Raw genomic sequence first — 22844 nt, 5'->3', positions numbered from 1 at the left:
TGTACTATGGAAAAATAAATATATCCCAGTGGAAAGAGGCATGAGAAATCCCCTATTGCATTCAGTGGTTTGGAACAAACTATTAGAAATCAGTTCTAGCAATCAGGAAATCTGCTCAAATACTTTCCTGCTACAGAGCCTCAGGCTTAACACCTCTGTACTTAGCCAAAATTTCCCACTGAGTGCCTTTCCAGCATGGAGAAGTCTCACAGGGTCTAGGGTCTCTCATTCAGAACTCAGGCCTTAAGAGCACATGCTAGTTGCTTGCAGTCCAAAGTCATGCAAATAACCTTTCCCTTCTCCAAAATAAAAACTCTTTGGATCTTTAGGTTTCAAGACATGTTCTAGACCAAAGCCTGAATCTGTGAGACATTGATTCCGGAGCCAAATGCTTACAATAGCTTCAGCCAAAAATGAGGCAAAGCCAGATGGTTTCAGTAAGACACAAATATGCAGGGAGGTTCTGACCTTGCTTGAACCTCAAATGTGAAGCTGAATTGCGTGTGTGCCCCTGTGTAAGATCTGTTCTCAAACTGCCTGCCAAGATTCTGTTAGAAGCTACTGCTCCAGTAAAAAGCTTGGCAGAAGGTACTAGTGTGTCTGCAGTTCAGCATCTTCAGTTCATAATCTGGCATTTTAACTGTCATCAGTGTTGGGGATGGGTTTGAGGTGGATTGTGAATTGCAGCTCTTTAGGCATTTACTCTCTTCTCCACAACCTTAGCAATGAAAAAGGGCAGAGCAGGTAGGGATGGCAGTGTTTTAAATTCCTCCATGAATGTATTCCTTTGTAAAAATGTGCTCTTTGAATTTAAATCCCCATCAACTAAAAGCAATAGGAGGAATTTTAATCCATCAGAAATCCATAAAACACCTACCTTTATTAAGCTTGGGAATCTTTTAGAAGTCCCCAGCACCAGACTTTCAGTTCTGATTCCTTTCACAAAATATGCAGCTTCTTGTTTGCCCTGCTATGAAAGCTTGACCAGTTTTTCTGTATATGACTAAAATCCAGCATAGCTAATTTGTTGGGTTTTTTTTAGTCAGAGAAAGCCAAGTGTCATTTGAAAACATCTCTGTTATTTTTTGCCACGGTAAAAGCAGTGCTTTTCAAGTAAAAAACACTTCATATTTTTAACAGGAATGAAATAAAAAAAGTTGTGAAAAGGTTGATATAGCAAAGAATCTGCAAAACCAGTGTCATTGTGCATTAGAGGTTACGTGCTGACTTACTGGATTGGTACCTTTTAGAAATCATACAGCCTTTCAGCAGCACTTTCACAGGACACAGATTATGGCATTCTCCTGGGAGAGATATGATCCTTAGCTAGAAAGCCACACTAATTTGAATCTGGGTGACAGATAACAAGGAGGCGGGATGTCAGTTATTGTGACCTGGTAGCAAACATCCCGTTGTTTGAAGTTTGGAATTTATACAAAATTTCTCATTTCCTCCTTCCTGTGAGGACAATACATTGTGTCAGAGGACTAAACTACAGCTCGTTAATGCCTCACTTCATAAATCTTACATATAGTTTTGTCCACTTAAAGTCAAGCTTTGATGTAGCCCTGGGTCAGCAGTGTTTTTGTTCACTTCTTTTAGCTTTCAGGACACAAAAAGCTTTTACGTGTTTCCCGTGTAACTTTTCTTTTCAAGCTGGCTAAATGTATAGGGATTAATCTTGCCGGACACTGAGATCAATTTTATACTGAAATTAAGTTTAGGCAGTGGTATTAAGGTGCTATAATCACCTCAGTTGTTAATCCTCTTCCTAGGCTTAAAGTTCTGGGTAGAACTGCCTTGGAGAACACTCATAGTGCACAGTGCCAGCAACAGGGGTAGTCTCTCTGTGCTCCAGAAATGCAGCCTGGTTGCATACTGTGCTCATGGTGCTGCTTCCAGTGAAGCAGAATCATAATCCTAATGTATTAAAAATCTGGATGGTAGAAACTATACAAGCTTAACTGCACCACAAATATACCTGGATGTAATGGGAAAGAGAGGAAAGAAGACTTTAGCATTGTTATCTGCAAAGTTAGATTCACAGCTCTGTTCAGTTTCCTCATTACTGCAGTTGGCTGGCAAGAGAGTTTCTAAAGGACCTTTAATAAGGTCTGTTTATGGTAGTACTTCTCATAGTATCCTACATAAGTGTTCTACCTATGATGTTATCATTTGATATTTTAAAAATACTTAGGAAAAAACATAGATTCAGATACTATCCTATGATCATAGAAAAAATGCTGACAAGATTAACCCAGAGTCATAGTCCAAACCCTCTTTTGAGCATTAGATGAATATCCACAAACTCTCTCCACTTAACGTGATACACTTTCCAAGAAAATACCCTTCAAGGTTCAGCACTTTTGTCATATGTGAAATATCTTATCAGACCGTACTAAAGAGCACTTTAAACAAGACTTGAAGTCCTCTTTTAAGAGTAGAGTTACTTTCCCATTGTCTCTAGATTGTCTTACTTTCTGAGGGCAAAGAAATATTTGATTTAGTATTTTAAGGTATTCTGTGAAACTTCTGAATTGCTAAATCCACTTTTTTAAAAAAAAAGTGCCTACGTTCTAATCTTAAAGTTCACTGATTCTAAATGGAGAGAGCCTCCTGGCTCTCAGGGTGTCACTGGGAACAAGCATCTTTTTATTAATAACATTTCAGGTGTATTTCTAGGATCTTATTTGTCCCTGAAAATTGTATCCTATACCGGAATTCTGCAGTATGTTATTTTCCTGGCAAGGAATTGAAAGAGGAAGTGTAATGCTCATGAGAACTCCAAAGGAGTCTCCTCTAAAAGGAAGATTCTTTTTTGTCCAGTAACAGCTTATGGTCTCAGGAGAGACTGCTGCTCTGAACCATAATCAGGAGAGCTGTCAAACATGTACTGTTCAACATGGTCTTTGAAATGTCCAGTCCCACCCAGGTACTTGAGTTAAGCTGGTGCTGGGATACCTCTTAGGACCAGAGCTTGAACCCTAGCTGTAGGTAGTGATTTTACATCAAACAAAAAAAATTAGATTAAACATAGAAGTCTGTTCTCTGGAACATAGAACTGATCATTCTGCAGTGTGCAATTTCATAATTGATACATTGTGTTTTATTTTGCAGATTCTGTGGAAAACAGGCACTCTGTAAGTATGCATTTTGTTCTAAGCAGTTAAATATAGGGAACATGGATTGAGATTATTGTGTATCTAGTGAGATAGTGTTCAAGTGTTGCTCTGTTTTGCTTGTTGTTCAGGACTGTTACTGGGCAGTCCCTTCATATAGACTCTTACTCATCAGACTTTCAGTGCTACGTTTGTAGAATGGTCAGCTTTAGAAGTCCATGGAACTGACTGGTGTTTGGTAATGCTGGTTCATGAGGTAGATGGTGAATACTGATCTTCCAAGAATTTCTGTTCAACCCCTGCTCAGCTTTGGACGTGTCACAAACATTCATGCTGACAGAATCGCCAAGGTTGGGGATGGTTGCTGCTTGCTTCAGGCTCCTGATGGACCTGAGGCCCTCAAGATTTGTGTATGAGAATCTGCTAAGCTGGTTAATGGATCACTGGGGACAGAACTGCTGTTCCAGACCCATCTGTAAAATCAACAGGGTGTTTAGTGCTAGTGAATCTCCTCGGGATGTGCCCGCTCACGTGCACACACATTCTGTGATTGGAAAATCCAGAGAAGTGAGGTTCCTCCTAGGATATGAAATTAGGAGTTAAACTAAGGAGGAATGGCTGATCACCTGAACTTGGGCTGAAGTCAGTTCTGTTCACTGTCTGTGATTGTTTCCTTCTGGGCTCACTTTCATCCACTGGTATAGCAGGATGACTCTAAGGGCTGGTGGTGAAAGCTGAGAGTTTGTAAGAAAGGCATTCAATTTTTTACCTCAGAGTACCTAGCTATGGCACAGTTATCTGTTTGAACCAAGAGGTGAGAATAGTACCACCCATGTGTGGAGGATCTCAGCTAAACAACTGGGAGTTTTGTGAACGTTCTGTAGGTGGTAAACAGCTTTAGAGGGCTAAGAAGCCAGTGAAAAAAAGATGGATTTTTTTTTTTTTTTTTTTGAAGGTTACATGTCTTGAATGAGCTGTTACTCTGCTCTCAAGAGATCTAAGAGGCAGGGAGTACTTTTCAGGAGTACTTTTATGAGTGTTAGATAAGCTATCTAACCAACCTCAAACCAAGCAGACAGGGTGTTTTTTCTGCCATCCACTTCGTGACTTTGGAACTTGTACTTAAGAAGAAAAAGAGAGAGACTCATAAATAAGAATCACAATAGCACAGTCTACGTCAGCTTATGGCATCCATTTGAGTTTTGAAAGGTTCCATCAGCACTCACATCCCCATGGGATAAAAACCAGCCATTGTATTATTTACAGACACTGGCAGTGCACTGAAGGTCACAGATTGTGTTACAATAAACAGACATATATTAACAGGCCAGTAGGGTTTATAGTATCATTGTCTCTCTTAGTTTAAAGGTCTGTTTTTATTCGTTGGTCTCAATTTTCTAAAAATAAATTGAGCCGAACCCTCCTCTGGGTTACACCAGGCATTCCTTGGCGAGTCACACAGCAGAAAGTTTGTCCATGTCTGATACAAAGGAAAAATTGTCAAGAGTGGCTGTGACAGACACCTGGTATAAGCTCAGGGAGGAGTTTTTATCTTTCTGTTTTTTTTCCTTACCATACATAATTCATAGTGCACATTAGATGAAAAACTAAAGTTTTATGAATTTCTTTTCCTGTGGCCAAAAGTGAATAAAATAATGTCTCAGTGGAAGTATAAGGAGGCTGCATCAGTAAAAATACACTGACTACCCCATGTAAATCACTTTCATTATAATTAATTGGGCTATTAAAGCTTTACAACACTGCACATCTTCATTGAGTTTTCCTAGAAGTAGCCTTACTCTATTCATGTCTGTGACACTGTCCCCTCCTTAGGTACTGTAAATGTACTTACCATAGTAACTATTCCTTTTTTTGAATTATTAATGTTTAAAGGACATAGCACAAAAAAACCCAGATCCTCTTCTTCTGCTTCTTAAATTCCCACTTCTATTCCAAATAAAGCCTGTGACAAAAAACAGCACCAACCCTCTTGAATTCTCCAGATAAGTGACCTGAAGTTGGACTGGTCAGATAAATTTCTTCACAGATTTTTCCATCCCCTCTATTTGCCTCTCAGCACTTTTCAGGCAACACAGATGAGTGCAGAAGAGGCAGGGAACTACTGAGGGCCTCTCTATCTTTATTTTCTTGCAACTGTTTTATTTCAACAGCTCATTTTCACACAATGCTTAACTGTCAGGTACCTCAGAGCTTTGGTCCAGATGAGTTGTTGATCCTACTCATGAAAAGGAAAATGCTCCTTATAACGTGATCTAGTGGTTTTAACTTCCTCCCCAGCTGTTCTGCTTCTTCATAGCCAAAGGAAGTATTTGGCTCAGAGGTGAAGTTGCTTTCCATCTGCTGCTCCCTTAATTTGTGAGTGAAAGGAGGCTTCAGGAGCTGGGCTGGATGCTGGCATCTTAATCACATGAAATGCCAGATGGATAACTTAGCTGTAGTGACCTTCAAAAAACTTGCAGAATTTGACTCTGTTTGGGAAGTAATAGGTATTCCAGAAGTGTGGGACAAAGGGCATCAGATCAGAGAGTTCTGCTCAGAGTTCTGTTTTCAGAGACAGGACATGCAGCCTTCTTGTTTCAGTAATGATGGTGGAGACTAAACAGATCCTGCTGTCCTTTTCACTCTCTAAATTTACATAACAATGTGGGTTCCACACCTCAGATCAACTCTGTTTATTCACTCAGTTCGCACTGATCTTTCAGAAGTCACGGGCAACACAAGAGTACAGCACTGTGGAAAAGAAAGGTGGAGCAAGTTATTTTAATGAGTGTTAGCCCTGCTCTTGTGCTCCTGCAGAGTTTCTGTCAGAATCGATACAATCCAGGGTGGAAATTTAGGAACTTTGCTTCATCTTCACTGAGAGACCATTATAAAATTGAGCTCAGGGCTTTAGTAAACACTGTACACGGACAAGAAGTGTTGGGTTGCACGGAGGCATTGAAAGTGTTTGTATTATGTCAAGAAAGGTGGTGCATTAGGAAAAACAATCAGTTAAAGTTTGCATTATTTGAATTGTATAAAGGCTCAATTACAGAACAGGTTCTGACTAATTTGCAGACCAGAGTACCTTGAACCTGAATGTCTTGGACTTTAAGGTCATTTGGAAATGACCCCAAAGTTTTGGGTTGGAGTTCCTTCTCTCTTTCTCCTGTTTGAGAAATTTGTATCTTAAATGCCATCCATAGGAAGTATTTGCAAAAGAAATGAATTACTTAGAGAGGAACTGGGAGGAGGTTTCCTTCCTGAAATCAGAGCTGGCAATCTTTCTAAGTTATTTAATGGTCCCAGATTCTGAAAACATATTGAAGGAAATATCTTAACAATGAGATAGCCACTTCGCCAAATACTAATTGGTATTGTGTCAGATTTACCTCAGTGGTACATTCTGACTTCATATCTCCTCCTCCTCCCCTATTACCTCTTAGAAGTGTGTTTGTTTGTTTGTTTGATTCTGTCCTAGAGGTACATGAGGACTGGCAGCCTCTGTCAGGACAGAGTGTACTTTTAGCTACCTATTTGTTCAACCTCAGAATGTACCCTCTGAGGCACAGGAGTCTGTACAATTTTAATATTTTCAGAGAAATTGCTGGGGTTTTTTTTCAGCTACTTTCTCATCTTACTCAAGTGATCCCAAAAGTATTTTGTCAGTTTGCTGTGGTAAAGGAATTGCTTCCCATTGCCAGCACAAGATAGCCAGCGCTGAGGGGGGACCTGGCATGTGTTTACTATGCACAGTTACATGGCACAGGAGTTTCAGGCAGGAAATAAAGATGAAGGATGTGTCAATTTAAAATTGTGGGGGGTATTTCAGGCAGTCAGGATATGAAAAACAAGGTGATACTCTGAAATAAACATTGAATTATAAACCAGGAATTCCTGCCTCTGACTCATGGGGCAAATCCTTTGGGGGTAAGTCCACAAAAGGAATGAGGCGCCTTGGTGCTGACAGACTAAACTATTAGGTTAGAGGCCACCATGTACTATTAGCAGGTATTTGTTAGAGGAAGACTTGCTTTGGCAACAGATGTCAGGAAAGACTTGACAGCTCTGAATCCTCAGTGGACAGAGTTATTTCTGTCATGTGATGTAAAGACAATGAAGTTTGGGATCTCTCTTTGCCCTTTCCCAGTGGCTGGCCAGGTTTCCGTGTCCCTGCTGTGTGCTGAATAGGTTACCTATTCAGAGGAGCAAACTGTTGGAGGAACATGACATCAAAAAGTTAAACACTGCATTGCTGACTGCTGAGATACCCAACTACTTCTTAGGAAAAGGTTTTCTTCCCTGTGGGAGTGAAGATGGGGGCCTAATTGTGGCAACTGGGCATCTACAAGTAAATAAGGGATGTGACTTTCAGATTTGTTGAGTGCCAGCAGTTCCCAGCAGAATCCAGCTTTTATCAGTAAGCGCCCGGTTGCAGAAGTTGGTGATTAACAGTATTGCAGTCTAGCCTGTAATTGTTAACCTAAATCTCCCACTGTCTTATTTCCTTTTTAATCTGATGAAGATAATGCTAATATCTCCCCAGGGTACTGTGTGTATTTATTAGTTCATTGTACAGTGTTCTAAGGAGTATGTTACTATATTTAAAGTTTTTTTATTGATCCAAAAGTACAGGAGAGGGAAAGGGACATTTGTATTCATACCTTTTTTTTTTTTTTTCTTTTTTTGGTCTTGTTGCCAACAGAGAATACAAGGGCATCCTGATGCTACTTAGAACAGTCATCTCAAACATCAGCTGGGAGAAGAAAACAAGCCAAGATGGAAGATGTTGCAAATGTTTCAAAAGCTCTGCAGCACTTATTTATGAGTTGGTCAGGCTCTCTTTGCAAAGTTTATTTCCTCAGGGGGAACAATAAAGATGTTCCTAAAGCATTTAATGGAAAAAATTACAAATAAAAATTCTTGCAGGAAAGTGGCTCTAGAAACCACTGACCTGTGTTCCCATCTTTAATTTCTTTGGCTAATGCAATTTTGCCTTTCTGGCCTCCAGTTCATCATGCTCTGAGGAAATAAAAGGGGAAGCTACAGCTGAGGAAGTACGTTTCTACAGTCTAGTAACCACTGTGATACTATAGGATGCAGAAATATCTAAGCTTGCTTTAAACTAGCTAACTTGGTTACCAGTAACACTCTACTGTGGCAGAACAGAGCTCAGCCCAGGTTGGCCAGCCATGTATGTACTTCGACATGATCTTCCAGCTTGTGTTGAACTCCCTGTGCTGCAGCAGCTGGACTGCTCCCAGTCTTGGAGCCAGCTAATTTATAGCTTACTTGGATACTACACTGCAATGAGGGCCTCATGGAAGAGCAAGCTCCGGGCTCTCCAAAAACTTGAATAACTGTTCAGAGATTCAGTACTTTACCAAGTGCTTCTATCAGTAGAGGCACAAGAATTCTTTATTCTTTGCTAAAATACTTTACCCCTTTAAAATTCTGGATGTGTGTTGGTTATTTTGGCGTGATGGTTCTTCAAGGAATGATTGCCCATCACAGTTGTTTTGGATGATGCAAAATATAGGTCTCAAGTGGGTGGATATACTACACCCAGATTAGAGAGTTTGTACATGAAAATCCTGTTGCATGTAATCATTTTCCCTTTGATTTTAGGGGAGGTCTGAAGTTGTACTTGTGTCCAGTTTGCCCAGTATGGAATGCCATACCTATCCTTTTTTTCTCTACAGTATGATAAACCACTAACATGGATCCAGTTTGGACCTGGATCTAATCCTTGCAGCCCTTGTTTATCTCCGTTGCATTAGTTTAAAAAAGAACACAAAACAAACCAGAAAATGTACTGTCCTCAACCCCTTAACCAGCTGGTCTTTGACACTGTAATTGCTCTCCTTTTTTTACTGCAGATTAAATTACTACAAGATCTGGGCCACAGGTAAGAAGGTTCTCATTTTAATTAGAAAATAGTGTGAGAGAGGACATGGATTTGTATATACATATATAGTTACTGCTTTAAGCAATGAATCAAAGGCACAAAACCAGCAAGAAATACAAAAGGGTTTTATATCCTCATTCCAAACGTTTTCTTTTTCAAGCTCCAGTTACTGGCTAATATCTCTAATTTATTGTTCCCTATGCAAATGTTGTTTGTATCATAAGCCTTTCACAAATTACTGACTTCATGGCACTCCTCTGTTGGCAAATGTTCTTTCTAGCATCCCGTGAGTGTCCATACAAATTAGCATAAGGAATGTGAAAAGTCATTTTAATAAAGAAAACTCTGAATTGAACTTTGCATTGGATCTTGCATGTTGGTATTAGTGACCACTGGTGAACTGCCTTTTTGATTAGGGATGAACACTACAGATGCAGTGTCTAAATTTACATATGAAATATGTGACCTCTGCCACAAGTGCTTCCAGGCACTTAGATCAGTTGTCATGACCCAGTTCACCAGGAGGTAAATGCACTGAACTGGCATAAGAGTCGAGCAGGGGAGAGCTTGTGTTCACTCGAGTCTCTTGCTAAGTGCCAACAGTGGAAGTTCCTCCACAAGCCTTTCCACAGTCCCCTGGCACAGCTCAGGAAAGCACTGGTTTCTGTGGACTTTGATAATGTTATCTGGGCACAATGGCACAGCAGTGGGACAATTCATTGAGCTATTTCAGCTTCTCTCTCCTAAACTGTTTTGGATTTTGTCTGCAATACAAGTTGTTTGTCCTCCTGAAACATACCTGAACTGTCCACTTCTGAGAGTGCTGCGTGCTGGTTGGAGCACTCCTGGTTTGTCTTACAGATATACCAAAAGTATTTTAAAATGTGGGTCATTAGATCAGCAGACATCTCCAGTGGAGACAAGGTTAATAGGCCCTTGAAGCGAACAGCTACACAAGGAGTCTACATGTCCTGTTGTGAGCATGTATTCTGGATGCCAAACGAGCCTCATTGGAAACATTTGGGAAGTAAGGCTTGCATCTGTTGCTGAAACAGATTAAAGCTCTGATTAGAGCTCGAAGAATAAGTTATAAAGAAAAACAATAAAAAATTTGCAGGTTTCTATGTTGTCATCCAGTTGAGCTCAGGAAATATAAAATGAGGTGTGTTGCTAAATACCTACTTTTTGAGAAGACCAAAAGGGGTGGAACATCCTCGGGCTCTTGTGGCCTCCTCTGGGCAGTTGCACCAGCAGCCTGCCCGCACCAAGCCCCTTCAGAAAGCAGCTTACCCAGCCCCCTGGTTAACTTGGGAATCTTTTTGCTGTTGCAGAGCAGAGCCTTTAGGGATGAGACACAGAAATGCTTTAAATCATCAGACTCTTCTTCGTTGGCCACCGTTACTTTTTTTTTCATTTCCAGAAAATAGCTGCTCCTTTACCCTGTCTAATGTAAGTACATTTCTGTGTGCCCTGTTGTGGGATAAACAGCGATGATGGGCGGTCCGGCTGCTGCTGGAAAGTGCCCGACAGGCCCCCGGGAGCGCCGTGCTGCCGGTGCCTGCTTCAGGGACCTGTCCCCGCTGCTTCCAGCTTCCCGATCCGGTGCTGACCCCTGGTGGCAACCGGGGCGGCGGGGGCTCCTCCTGCCCCGGGGGCTCCTCCTGCCCCCGGGGGCTCCTCCGGGGGCTCCTCCTGCCCCGGGGGCTCCTCCTGCCCCCGGGGGCTGCCGGGCTCAGGCTGGAGGGGGCTCAGCAGGCTCCTGGGGTAGGGCAGGGCTGCGGGGCCGCCTGGTTCCTGGGACGGATTCTGAACTTTTTTTGGCCTCTAGGTGCATAGAGTAAACTGAGCCGTCTGACCTTTATTCCTGCAGTGGTACGATCTCCTCGCCTGGATCTCTGCTGCTCTTAAAGAACAGTTTTCAAACCCCAGTGTAAACCTGCCAGCCATGGCTCCTTTCTCTCCCGCATAGGTTAGTGAATTGTTTGTAAATGCTGGGGCACGACTTCTGTGCTGAGTAAACATCCTGTTCGTCTGTGGGTAATTAAACCCCAAAGACTATTTACTTTTCTGAGGTGTTATGTATTTGTTCTAACTGCTTCTTTGTGAACTTGGGTCATTTAAAGCTCTTAATGTAATTAATCACTAAGCTGTCTTGCATCAAAAGCCCCCAGCTTTTGGGGGCTGGAGAAGTAATGCTGTCAGACTGGCTACAGCCAGTTGGGAGGGAGAGCACAGGTACAGAAAAAAGAAACAAAGTTTGAGAAAAACAAGAGGTACCAAATGGAAAAAAATCCACACCAATTAAATTAGAAATCAGTCTGAAAGTAATGAAGTAACAGTACAGATCTGAAATGCTAGCACATTTTGTTATTTAGAATTTCAAGGCATTTCTGAACAGACCAGTGAAAGCAGAATAAACATCACTTTTACTGTTATTTGGGAGATAATAAGCAAGTTGTCACGTCTAAAGAATCACAAAGAATGGTGCTTATTGTCTTCATGCTTTGAAATGCTCCACTTTAAATCACAGGTGCTCCCATTTATAAAAGCTTAGAGTCTCACAATCATGAGAATGTGGCTTGCATGGAAAGCTTCAATTAAATGCAAGCATTTATATACAGGTAATTTGTTTTCTCACCAGCCACAGACCTGCTGACTGGGAAGGCTGAAAAAATGCTCACCACTGCAAGAAATAATCACTGTAGCTAAGTTTTAAATGTAATAGCAAAAGAAATCTCAGTTTCCTCAGGGAGGAGGCAGTCACCTGCAAAGTCTGATGACAAACAGAATAACAGCATGAAACTGAAATGAAAGATTTAGCACAAATCAGCAAAGGTCTAGGTAGTGCTAGGCACTGAGCGACCTGTCTGTTAGCTGCTCTGACAGACTGTGATGTCTGTCAGATGTGATGACACACTGGGAGTGTGTCTTCAGAAGCAAACATCCTATTACACTGCTTCTTAGCTGGCATAATCCAAGCCCTGCTCGGTGCTTGCAGAAGAGCTGTGAAATAGCCTGTTTCCACAAAGCACTTATCAACACTTGCACAGGGAGAGCTTGGCTTTAAATCCTCTGCTCTAGCTTTTTGTTTATTCATTTTTTAACTACCCACAGAGCCAAGTCTTTGCTACAACTGACAAGGTTTCACTTTGCAAATCAATGAGTGCTACAAGGGCAGAAGAGTCTTGTAGTGAACTTCATATTGTTCAGAGCTGCCAAGTTGGTGCCCCCGACTGACCTCTGTCTTCGTGGCACTAATATGTGCTTAAATGCCTGAACCCCCCTGTGGCTCTAACCACATACCCAGACTGTTCCTTATTGGGACCTTCTGGGGTAGTTCAGGCTGCAACCAGCAGTAAGTTGCAGAAATGTGTCCAAGTGCAATCATCACTTTCCAGCCCCAGCTTTTCCTCTGGGAACTGTCTCCTGTTTGGAGGTAAGTGCTTCCAAGGCAGTGAAAATGAGGGCTGATTGGTCTGTCCTCAGGAGTGGAGGGGCCAGGGAGGTTGACATCAATGGGACAAAGATGAGGGCTTTGTCTTAAGTGGCCTGAGTCATGGTATTACTGGAAGGGGTGAATGTGGCATCATCCCTGCTTGGTAATAGGCTGAGAGTCTAATGGAGGAAAAAATTGTCAAGTGTATTAAGATGTGGTCAGAGTGTAAGTCAATCAACGAAAATTACAGCCACCTAGGTTATTAAATTAACATGAGATTGTCAATAGGAAATATAGATTGCTTTTGAATAATTTTAAATTATTTACAGCATGGTAATAATGAAAATCTCACAGTCTGCATAATGCAAAACTTAGTGTTTGGTTTTTTTTACTGTTTGAGGGTTTTTAAATATTTTTGTTTCAACTTCATGATCATTAAAGGAACAGGAGCTTAAAGAGGAAGACGTTATTTAGAAATGCCAAAAGCTGGTATGAGGCAAAAGTTCAGAGGTGGCTGGAGATTAACTGTGATTCTACAGTGTGATCCAAGGCAGAGATGAAATCAGGTAAAGCCAAATGTGTCTAAATGCAGTCCTTGCACACAAAGTGACAGATCAAATTTTCTAACCCCTGATTGTGCCCAGATTACCCTTCAGGTGATCAAGTCTAGATGGCCTGGATTGCTTCAATTACTTTGGCCATTAATGACAATACTTTTCACAAGCAAATTGGGCCTGCTGTGACTGATCCTCCTATAACTCTTATGACCTGTGGCCACTGCCACTTGAGCTGTGGCCTCCAGGTAAGAATTTAGCATTTTGCCCTGCCCTAGACTCCTGGAAATTCCTGCAGATAGACAAAGAGAACAGGAGTGAACTACCTCTCTGGCTGCAATTTCCAAACAGATTTGGTCAAGAGAGCTCAACCCTGACTCGGACTAGGAGAACAAATGTAAACGTACTTAGAGCATGCGTGTGCAGTCTTGAAAAACTTGTTCCACCCGCAGGTGCTGAGCCTGTAACAGCCTCCAGACAATCTGTGCCCCCTGGCTGGAAGTCAGAGACCTTAAGGGAGCAGAGAGGGGAAATATGCAGACTTATGAAGAGAGATTCATATTTCTCCCAGGGACCTCGGGGACTAGTTGATCTCTGCAGAAGGATGGTATGTTCAGCATGACTGCATGTATTAGCTGGCTCAGCCCTGAGACCTCAGGACATTGTGTACACTGCTTAAATCCAGTTTAGTCACTGCTGGAGGGAGGCAAAGCTGCCCTATTAGAAAACAACCCTGACACACACCTGAGCTTTGTCAAACAAGAAATGCTGAAAGGGTTGGGTTTTTTTTAACTATCCTTATTTTATTTTTCTTCTTTTTTTTTTTTTTTGTTTTTGGAAGCTGATCTTTTCCCACTGACTTGATTTCTTTCTGACTGTTACAGGATGAATCACACAGCCCTACATTCTACCTGTATGCCAAAAAGGACTGTGAAAGCAGACCTGGCTAATGTCCCCTACAAGGAGAAAATGATAACTGATGCTTTTTAATTACAAATTTCCTGCATTATGGTCTAGTTTTTCAGCTTATAATCATTAACCGTGTAATAGAGACTTCAGTAAATTGCTGACTTTTCCTCTTTTTTAGTGTATATAGGTCAGATTTTCATGTTGAACAGTTATCATCTCTGACACAGTAATTAGTGCACTGACTGGCTGACAAAGGTCACATCTGTGTTTTCTTCATTGCATATAAACATGGATAGGGCTGTGTGCACACACCAACTGATTCTCCTAATTGCTGTGTCTTCTGGAGTCATTTTCACCAGTGCAAAATCCCTAATTTCACTTGGTAGCTGCTTTACACCCCCTGGAAAGAAAGAGAAGGGTGAGGGCAGTGTCAGCAGCCCTCAGAGCACAGCATGTGTCCCCTGTTCTGCACTTCCTAAGTCTTAGCAATCACACTTTATGCATACTTGACTTTTCAAGCTCTGTGCAGCTGCAAAGGGCTGAAGTAGTTGCCTTTCCATGATGAAATGAATGGAGCTTTAATTCCCTGTCTTTGACCAAAGCACTTAGATAGTTTTAGGCCCAGCAAATTGTTTCTAATAGCAGGAAAAACCGATCACCCAGGTACTTTGATGCAGTCCTTTAATTGACAAAGAAAGTACAAAAATCTGTTTCCTTGAACAGAAGAGGGATCACACAATAGGAGTCAGTTTCACTGCATGCAATTTCAATCCTTTCAGCCAGCACTTTAGCTAGAAGCACTCCACCAGCTTTTTTTTCTCAAGGTCATTCTCCTAGACTTTATCTGGTTCTGCCTGGTTTTGAGAGAAGGCTGCTCCGGTCAGACCATAGGACTGTGGAGCTGCTCCTTCCTGCATCTTGAAAGCCCAACATTTCAGCTGGGAGAAACCTTGAGTGCATTAGCTTCTCCTCCAGGTTGACCCTTTTGCCTTCTTTCATAGGGTGGCCATTGCTGTTTCAGCTGCCTGCTTCTGTAGGAGAACTTGTTTGTTTCTTATACAAAAGAATATCCAGCGAAAGGCAGCATTAGCCTGTTGGGGTCATAAGCTTTGGCCTGAACTCTGTGTCTGGGTGGCATTAGGGTTAGATACTCAGCACGTCTTGGTGCTGATTGCACACCTCCTGTCAGTGAAGAGGAGCAGGAATATGTGATGGAATTGGGATGAGGTGAGATTCTCACTGCTCCAATGAAGTTTTTATTATATGCTCCCCTTTCCATGAGAAAGAAATACCCTGATGGCCAATAAGCATATGCATTGCTAAATACTGGGTTCAATTTCTCTGCATTCCTTGGTCTACTCATGTTTCAACTTTTTTTTTTTTTTTTTTTTTTCCTTTTTTTAGAGAACTGCACTGAGAGTCCTGTTTAAGAAAAGAGGAAACAGAAAGCCTGGACATCGTGTGTTTTCTTGCAATATTGTCCTGGACAGTTTCCAATCTGTTAATGAATGAACACTGACATCTAAACCATCCCCAAGGGAGGTTCAAGATCCATCTGAGTTCAGTAAGAGGTTTCTAAATAGCTGTAACAAGCCCATACTTCAAAAGAAATACATTTTGCTATTTTTAAAATGTGAGTTTGGGAAGGTTTTGAATATCAAGATTAATTATCTGTCTAAATGCAGGAGAAGGCAGCAGTGACTGGTGAACCTCTCTCAGATCAGGAAGATTTTAGTATTGCTGGGAATCTGGATTTGATGTTCTAAAAGCTTAAAGTATAATTGTGTCTAGTTCACTTTTTTTCCCAGAGCAGACTGTGCATGTACTTATCAGATTCCTTAGTATCTCACTGGTTTTATGTAAAAAAAACATTGCATTATCTATCAGCACTAGAAATTTTGACTCAGGGATTCTGGTTGGGTAGATTACTGAGCAGTGTTCAATTAAAAGATCTAATGATACTCTCAACATGTGATTCACTCTTGAACAAGAGGGAACAGCTCCTGTATATGACAAAACCCAAGGTCATAGGGAGCCAGATGTTGCCCTGCACAGTGTGATGCTGTTTGCAGTAGGCAGCAATGTAAGATGGCTGTGGAAGCTGAGTAGAAGGGTCAGGGCAGCTGGGCAGGTTTGGAGACTGGGCTATGCACCAGGTCACTAAAATTAAAAAGTAAAGCTGAGCAAAATTTTCTCAGTGCCTTACATTAGACATCTACCCTGGATGTCTGAGCTAAAAGGCTACTCTGCTCTCTGGTACAGTCACTGAGTGTCCTGTTCAGAACTGCCCCTCGGAGGTGCCTGTCCCTTTTCACTGCCTATACTAGGTAGTCTAAGGAGCCACCTGAGCAATTAGCACAGTGAGATGTTATTTAATATGTCTCTGTGCTGAGGTCTTCATTCTAAAGTGCTGTACAGTTAATGTTATTGGACAGAAGGAGAATGCAAAGTCCAGAACAAGAATTCAGCTGTGGAGGCACTGAGGGCATTTGGCTTTGGAGGCTGGGTCCAAACCTGTTAGAGAAATGGGCCAGGATGGAGCTGTCACTGCTGTTTGTTCCGTTGTAGGGAGAGAAAGGAAGGATTGAATCTTGGCTGGGATTATTTTGTGTGAATGGACAAGTACTGAGTGCTCTGTCAGAGGCAGTTCTTTAACATGGGAAAACATCAGTCCTGTGTTTGCTTTCAAAGCTGCGCTTGTTTGCTCTGGGGTGTAACTGCACCTTCCTATTCTCATTAAGTCAGCAAAGCTCAGTGTCAGACTTGCCCCATTTAAAAGAAGACCTTGCCCCTGTTTTATCCCAAAATGCTGGACTGACTGGCACAGGCATTTTGATTTATTCTAGGATATGTGTCACAATGCTGCTGCCACTCAGTTAAAGTTTGCTTATTATTGTCACAGGGACTGCAGCTCCCAACACCTTGGTGCAGTTCATGTAAATAAAGGCTCTAACAACATTCAAGTTTGAAACTGCACAACAGCCTAAGTGATATCAGCCTTGCAAAAACAATGCATGTTTACACCTTCAAGAACATGGTAAATTACTTGCCCAGGGGTCCATCTGTGGCAGTTCTCCATCTCAGCTGGAGAAACCAGTCTCTTCAGTGTTTTAACCCTCTTTGATAACTAAGAATTCACTTCATGCAGCAATTTCTGATGCAGGTATCCCTTAATTCCTGGATCAGATGTTAATGCTGTCAGAACAAAGACATCTAAGCAAGATTATGCTATTTTTATGATGGTGCTGAAGTTTTGACCTCATGCCAGCATGACCCAGGAATAATTCCCATTAAGTCTATTGATGCGAGTCTTTCCTTGAAGGGGACACTCAGGAAACCTTACGTGAATTATCTTTCAAAGTAGATTAGTTAAATTCTATTAAACCCTATGCAGATAGTCATATTCAGAATTAAGTGGCATTAATCTGATTTATTGTAGTTCACTCCGAAACTGAAGAAAGCTAAATCAAATGAGGGCCACTCGAATTCTGAGCAACAGCCCTCACACCAGACTCCAGAGTAACTTCAGTAAACACTTTCAGTTCGCACTCATCAGGAATTTGGATTAATTTTTCTGACTTTTCCTGTAAAGACATGGGATTACAGTTATCAAGAGATAACCTGATCATATGTTCTGCTTCTCTTCGACCCCTATCCCCCAAAAACACTGTGGACCTAGCTCCTCCTGAACATTGGACAGTTGGTTTGGAGTTCTGGATTTGAAGATTGCTGTTAATTTGTAGTCTTTAGTCAACGGTCTTTTCTCTTTATTAATCGTTAATATTAATCACATCAGTGTGGAACTTGAGCATCTGTCCAGGCAAGAACAGAAGGTTATTGCTGGCTGGTGTTAATGTTCCTGTGGTAGAGCTGTGCATGTGGAAGAGCTGCAGTCTATGTGCCTGGTTTAAATATGTAGCTTCAGCTGTTCTATATCCGTAGAACTAAATTTACTTGTAGATTTAAAATAGGTGAATGATTTGGCCGCTAAAAGGTCAGGACACGTTCTGTTTATTTTGTGCTTTGCTTTTCTTGATTAATAGAAAATTGTCTGTCGCGTCTGATATTATTTTCAAGGATTTCTGGTGCAATGCCTGTGCAGACAAAATGTAGGACAGTGCCAATGTACCCCCTACATCTCCCCTGCTTTGTATTTTGTCACAGTTGCACTCTGGAGTACTCCAGCACTCAGCCAGCATACATTCTAACTCACAAGGTCCCTGTGGAGGGAGGGGTATTGACTTCTCTATCATGTGCAGATCAAATTTCAGGCTTTTAGAGTTTTGTGCATTTGCCAGGTACACTGAAATACAGATACCAGCTCTTGCAACCTTCATGTGACTTTGGCAGCATGCACGTGGCTGTTCTGCATGGCTCACACTCAGCTCTTCCCCAGAGATGGGTGGCACTGCTGCTGGAAGTTTGCACCAGCCATTTTCCCTATCAGGCTTCAGCACTGATGAGGGATTAGCCTTTGTGAGAAGCACCAAGAAGGCTTTGCAGTCCTGAGAGAAACCAGGGAAAATTCACAGCATGCAAACTGTTTGATCTAGGCTGCACTGCTAAGCACCTTCCCTGGGAACAGGTCTGCCTCTGGGTGTCACCTTGGCAGCATGGTTCTAGCTCTGCAGGCCCAAGTGGCCTTGTTTTAGCTTGATCTGTGCATCCACTTGTCCTCCTGACAGCCAGAAGAGAGGCCTGTGCTGCTGCCCTTCTACCAGTACATCAGCCCACAGTTGCAGGGGAGATAGGTGGAAGTTAGAACCTCCTCTGGCTCTGGAAACGTGTCTTCTCTGAGTGTGTGCAAGGACTTGATGTGAGAAGTAATACAGAGCTGTTTCTTCACAGGTACTTGGAAGCCTAGAGATCTTTAATAAAGTAAAAAAATAAATAAATAAAAAAAAATGGAGAGAGAAAAAAAGAGATCACAAGGACAAATGAGGAGGAGAGGATCTATCCTCAGCTTTAAAAATGAGGGAACAATACAAAAAACCAGCACAGAATAATGTAGTTTAGCACAGGAAGCAACAAGAGCTCAGAGCTTCTGCAGATGCCAGGGGGCTAAAGAAGCAGAGCTAGCTGGAGAGGCTCAGAGCTGGCTGGGGCTATGACCTGGCTGTGCTCCTTTTTGCCTGTGAGAAGCCAGGCAGCAGCACTGCTGCTCAGGGGCTGGCATCAGGGGGTGGGAAGTGATGGGCTGGAGACCAAGATTTGCAACTTAAAGAGTCAGGTCCAGGGTGTAGCTCATTCTCCCTCTGGTACCGGGAAGCCACTGGGCAGGGAGAGAACTGGGAGGTGCTGAGGTCACCCTTGTTCAGTGTTTGACAAGCAGAAGATTGGCTGACAAGCAGAAGACAGGCTGAGAAGCACTGTGGAAGGAGGGTAGCATTCAGGAAGCTCATACTCTCCTCTGTACCCATAGCCAGAACCAGCTGAAGCCCACTGGGAAGCTTTGGCCTTCTGAGTGCTTGCTGGGTTGCTGTACACATTGAGTGGGCTGAGGGCCTGTTTGTTTGTTCTGGGGTAAGACTCTTCCCATTGTGCTTAATACTGAACAGATAACAAACAAAATAGCAGGAAGGCTGTTCTCACACACACACACACACACGAAACTGTGTATGCCAGGATTCACACGTTCAGACACAGCTGCTGCCTCATTTGTTTTAAAACCTCTCAGCATAAAATTGCAAGCAGGCCTGTCCTGCAGTCCTTGGGTCTTCCCCAGGAGATCTGACAGCAATAAGTGGTTTGTGAAAACCATGTGGAAACCCAAATCTCATGTAGTTTGGGTTTTTTTTGTGTGTGTGTTTGTTTGTTTGTTTGTTTTTCCAAAAATACAAGCTTTAAACTGCCCTGAGCTCTGAAATTCTGATGGGGGCATTACAGAGAAATGAACTGAACTCACAGTAGCTCTGGGCGAGAGAAATATTACTTCTTATTTTACAGCATGAAAAGCTGTAAGCACTGCTTTTAAGAGGCATTTAAATGTCTCCCTCACATATTCTGAAAGATTAAAGTAATTTTTTTCAAAAGCAGCTCCTGTCTGGAGATACCTATTTCTAGAACCTGCAGGCCTGTTGTTTCTCAGATTGACTGCATATTTATACACAGGACACTGAAATATTAAAAATAGAAAAGCATTATTTTATTCTCTTGTCTTTTTGTAGAATGACTGGAAGATAAATTACCCAACAAGAGGATTTACTCTTACAGCACTGAGTGATTAAAAAATTCAGAGATACTTCCCTTTTCCCCTCTTCCAGCTGACTGGGACTTGCCTTTTAGAAGAGGATTCCCAAGAGGCCACACACACCATGAAATTCAGAGGCAGGTATCCTCATCAGACACGCCTTGTGCCTAGTTTTTCCCAGGGGCTGGCTCCAGCTTTTGCTCAGGAGGTGTCATGCTTTTCCTGACACTTTTCCTGAGCACCTAACGTCAGGTGCAAAAATATTTCTCTTGAGATCAGGCCTTTTAGGCCATATATTGCCTGTGTTAGGTGCAAACAGAGGACAGAAAAAGCTTAAAAAAATTCTAGTGAATTGTTTTAAGAGCTAAAACCAACCCATCAGTCAGTTTCAGCCATAGTCTCTGTTCCTTTGGTGAAAACCTGTTCTTAAGAAAACAACCATTATCTTCAGACTATGGAAACATTATCAGCTTTATGTAATGATTCAAAGGTCTGCCTGTACAGAGTGACAGCTGTGAAAAAACCCCTAACCCAGATGACTGAATACACTTGTACATATATTTAAAATATCTTGTCTTTTTAATTAAAAAAAGACTGCAGAATAAAGGTGATGCAGTGATGCTCACACGATGCAGTCTTTTGATGGGTTCCTGCAACTCAGGGAGACTTAGGGTTGCTGAGTTTACTGCTTGGACATCAAACAGCTTGAAGGATCTGCCCCCCCATTTTGTGAGCTCAGGCCTTTCCTCTTGAAATATTGTATATTTAACTCTTCACATTAGCTAGCTTGGAGCAATGTGAATTCTGGTCATGTATCCCACTAAATGCTGGCTAGTAAATAAATTGTCTTGCCTCATCACCTCATAAAGTACCATGAATCTGAACACTGGCATGAAACAAAGAGTCTGTAAGATCTCATAGGATTCTTCATGTTTTAATTCAAACTGAAATTGTTAAAAAGACGTGGAAAGAATTGACCCAGCCAAATTATCTATCAGGTAGCTAAAGAAACGTGCTTAGCTAAGGCCAACATCAATCTGACCCAGTGTAGATGTTGTAATCTCATTATTAACTGCCTTCAGAAGCAAGAGCAATTAAGTGAAAGGTAAAAGCAGTAGAAAGGCTGTAATTTATTGCATGAGACCATTATTGGGAAAGCAACCTTTTGACAGATAGAATGAATTTTTTTTCCTCAGTCTGCTGCAAACTGGAAAAATATGAAGAGTAAATAAAATGACCTCTGACATGGTGTGTTTCCTAGGGTAACTGCCTGGTTGTTTGGGTAACAGCTAATTTTTGGCCATTTGTGTAACGTTTTGATACCAAACAGCTTTATTTTGTCTGCTTGCATAGACATTTCCTGCAGGCAGCAGCTCCTTCTATGAAGCGATTTAGTCAGAGATGACAGCAGTAAACATTTGCCTGCAAAACCAATGCAGAGTTTATAAGCCAAAACACAAACCAAACACAGCCTTTTCCTAAAACCAGCTGCTTGTTCTTGATCCTAAATCACGTGGAGTTTTTCTTCTGGTGAATATAATGAATTTCATAGTTAAAACCTGGCAGTTTAACTCAGGATTGGCAATTAAACAAATGACAGTAATGCTCTCTATTTCCTCCCCCTCCCAGCCAGGTAGGGAAAGGAGAGAGAGAGTAAGAAGAGAGGCTTCCAGATTGAAAACTAAAGTAGACAGCTTTAATAAAATAGTAGCGATAAAAGAAAATCTATCAGTCCACTGGCTGGAAAACTTGCTGTTAATTTCAGCAAGTGTGCTGCTTAGAAGAGAGTTAAAGGAAAAAATCAGAAGAATATTGGCTTCATCCTGGCTCAAACCAAGACAAAACCACACAAAATACAAAGCAAAACATAGAAACCCACAAAAAAAAATTAAGAAAAACTACCCCCAGGCCACCAAAACTATTGCTTTTGATATTTTATGCAACTAATTATCAAGACAACCTCAAATGTTTCGTGTCCTGAGACGTTAGGTAACTACCATTAAATGCACGTGTAAAAATTCTGCTGTTAATACAGCCATTGCACTGTTGTCTTCCAGCTTTTCTGGTTCACAGAGCCTGTTAAAACTGAGCTCCATGTCATAGCAGGGAGAGTTTTCCTTGGGAGACGTGGGATAATGGTGCTGAGCTTCTCATGAAACAGATGCCGTTTCACTGCAATCTGTATCTCACCATATTGAGGAAAACTGCTGTTGCCTTTCATTGTTCTTGGCAGGCCAGGCTGTAACACAGAACATTTCGGTGTGAGCCAACCATGCCAGGGGGGCAAGAGAGGAATATGAGGCCTTCTGACTTCATTGCCAAGATGAGATTTACAAACAGCAGCATATTCAGAAGTGTTTGACCACATTCATCTGGTCCGTGTTTTGTGCAGAGGGCCCCAAGTTACTCGGTGGATCAGCAGAGCTCAGGGAACTGCTTCCACGCTGGCTTCTGCTCCTGCAGAAGAGCAGAGGCAGATGTCAGGTCCACGCGTGTCTCCTCGTTCCGCCGAGGCCCTTCCAGCCCCGAGCGCCCCGCGCCGGGCAGAGCGGCCCCGCGCAAGCCCGCCCCGTTGCCACCGGGGCCCCGTTGGTCACGGACGCTTTCCCGGTGATCGGGAGAGGACACAGTTTCGCAGACCCCATGAAACAGCCATTTGCTCTTTCCCCGCGCCGCTCCTCGTCCCGAGGAGCCCACCACCTCCTTCCGGCTGCCCCAAACTTCGGCA

The 22844-nt window shown here is 42.2% G+C and overlaps 1 protein-coding gene and 1 long non-coding RNA gene across 12 annotated transcripts in view; both read left to right on the top strand.

Moving 5' to 3' along the window:
- PECAM1 (platelet and endothelial cell adhesion molecule 1) overlaps positions 1-9382 on the top strand; it is a 39928-nt gene extending 30546 nt beyond the window's left edge. For all 6 annotated transcript variants that reach the window (XM_051634506.1, XM_051634505.1, XM_051634504.1 and 3 more), the window contains 2 exons: positions 3118-3140; positions 7825-9382. In XM_051634506.1, the coding sequence (XP_051490466.1) occupies positions 3118-3140; positions 7825-7854 (53 nt within the window). In that variant the 3' untranslated portion in view covers positions 7855-9382. The remainder of the gene's footprint in view (positions 1-3117; positions 3141-7824) is intronic.
- Positions 9383-10384: 1002 nt separating this feature from the next.
- LOC127391604 (uncharacterized) lies at positions 10385-21174 on the top strand. 6 transcript variants are annotated; one of them, XR_007891090.1, is made up of 4 exons: positions 10385-10476; positions 10898-13624; positions 15331-15485; positions 20094-21174. It is a non-coding gene; the product is annotated as an uncharacterized LOC127391604 (long non-coding RNA). The 6 variants fall into 6 exon arrangements; XR_007891087.1 differs by having other exon boundaries at positions 15331-15490; XR_007891086.1 differs by lacking the exon at positions 20094-21174 and having other exon boundaries at positions 10898-10996; positions 12142-13624; positions 15331-19523.
- The last annotated feature ends 1670 nt before the right edge of the window (positions 21175-22844 follow it).

This window comes from Apus apus, chromosome 17 (genome assembly GCF_020740795.1).
Source record: "Apus apus isolate bApuApu2 chromosome 17, bApuApu2.pri.cur, whole genome shotgun sequence".
NCBI classification, from domain to species: Eukaryota; Metazoa; Chordata; class Aves; order Apodiformes; family Apodidae; genus Apus; species Apus apus.
The sequence above is the reverse complement of the archived record's forward strand: the minus strand, read 5'-3'. Positions and strand labels throughout refer to the sequence as shown.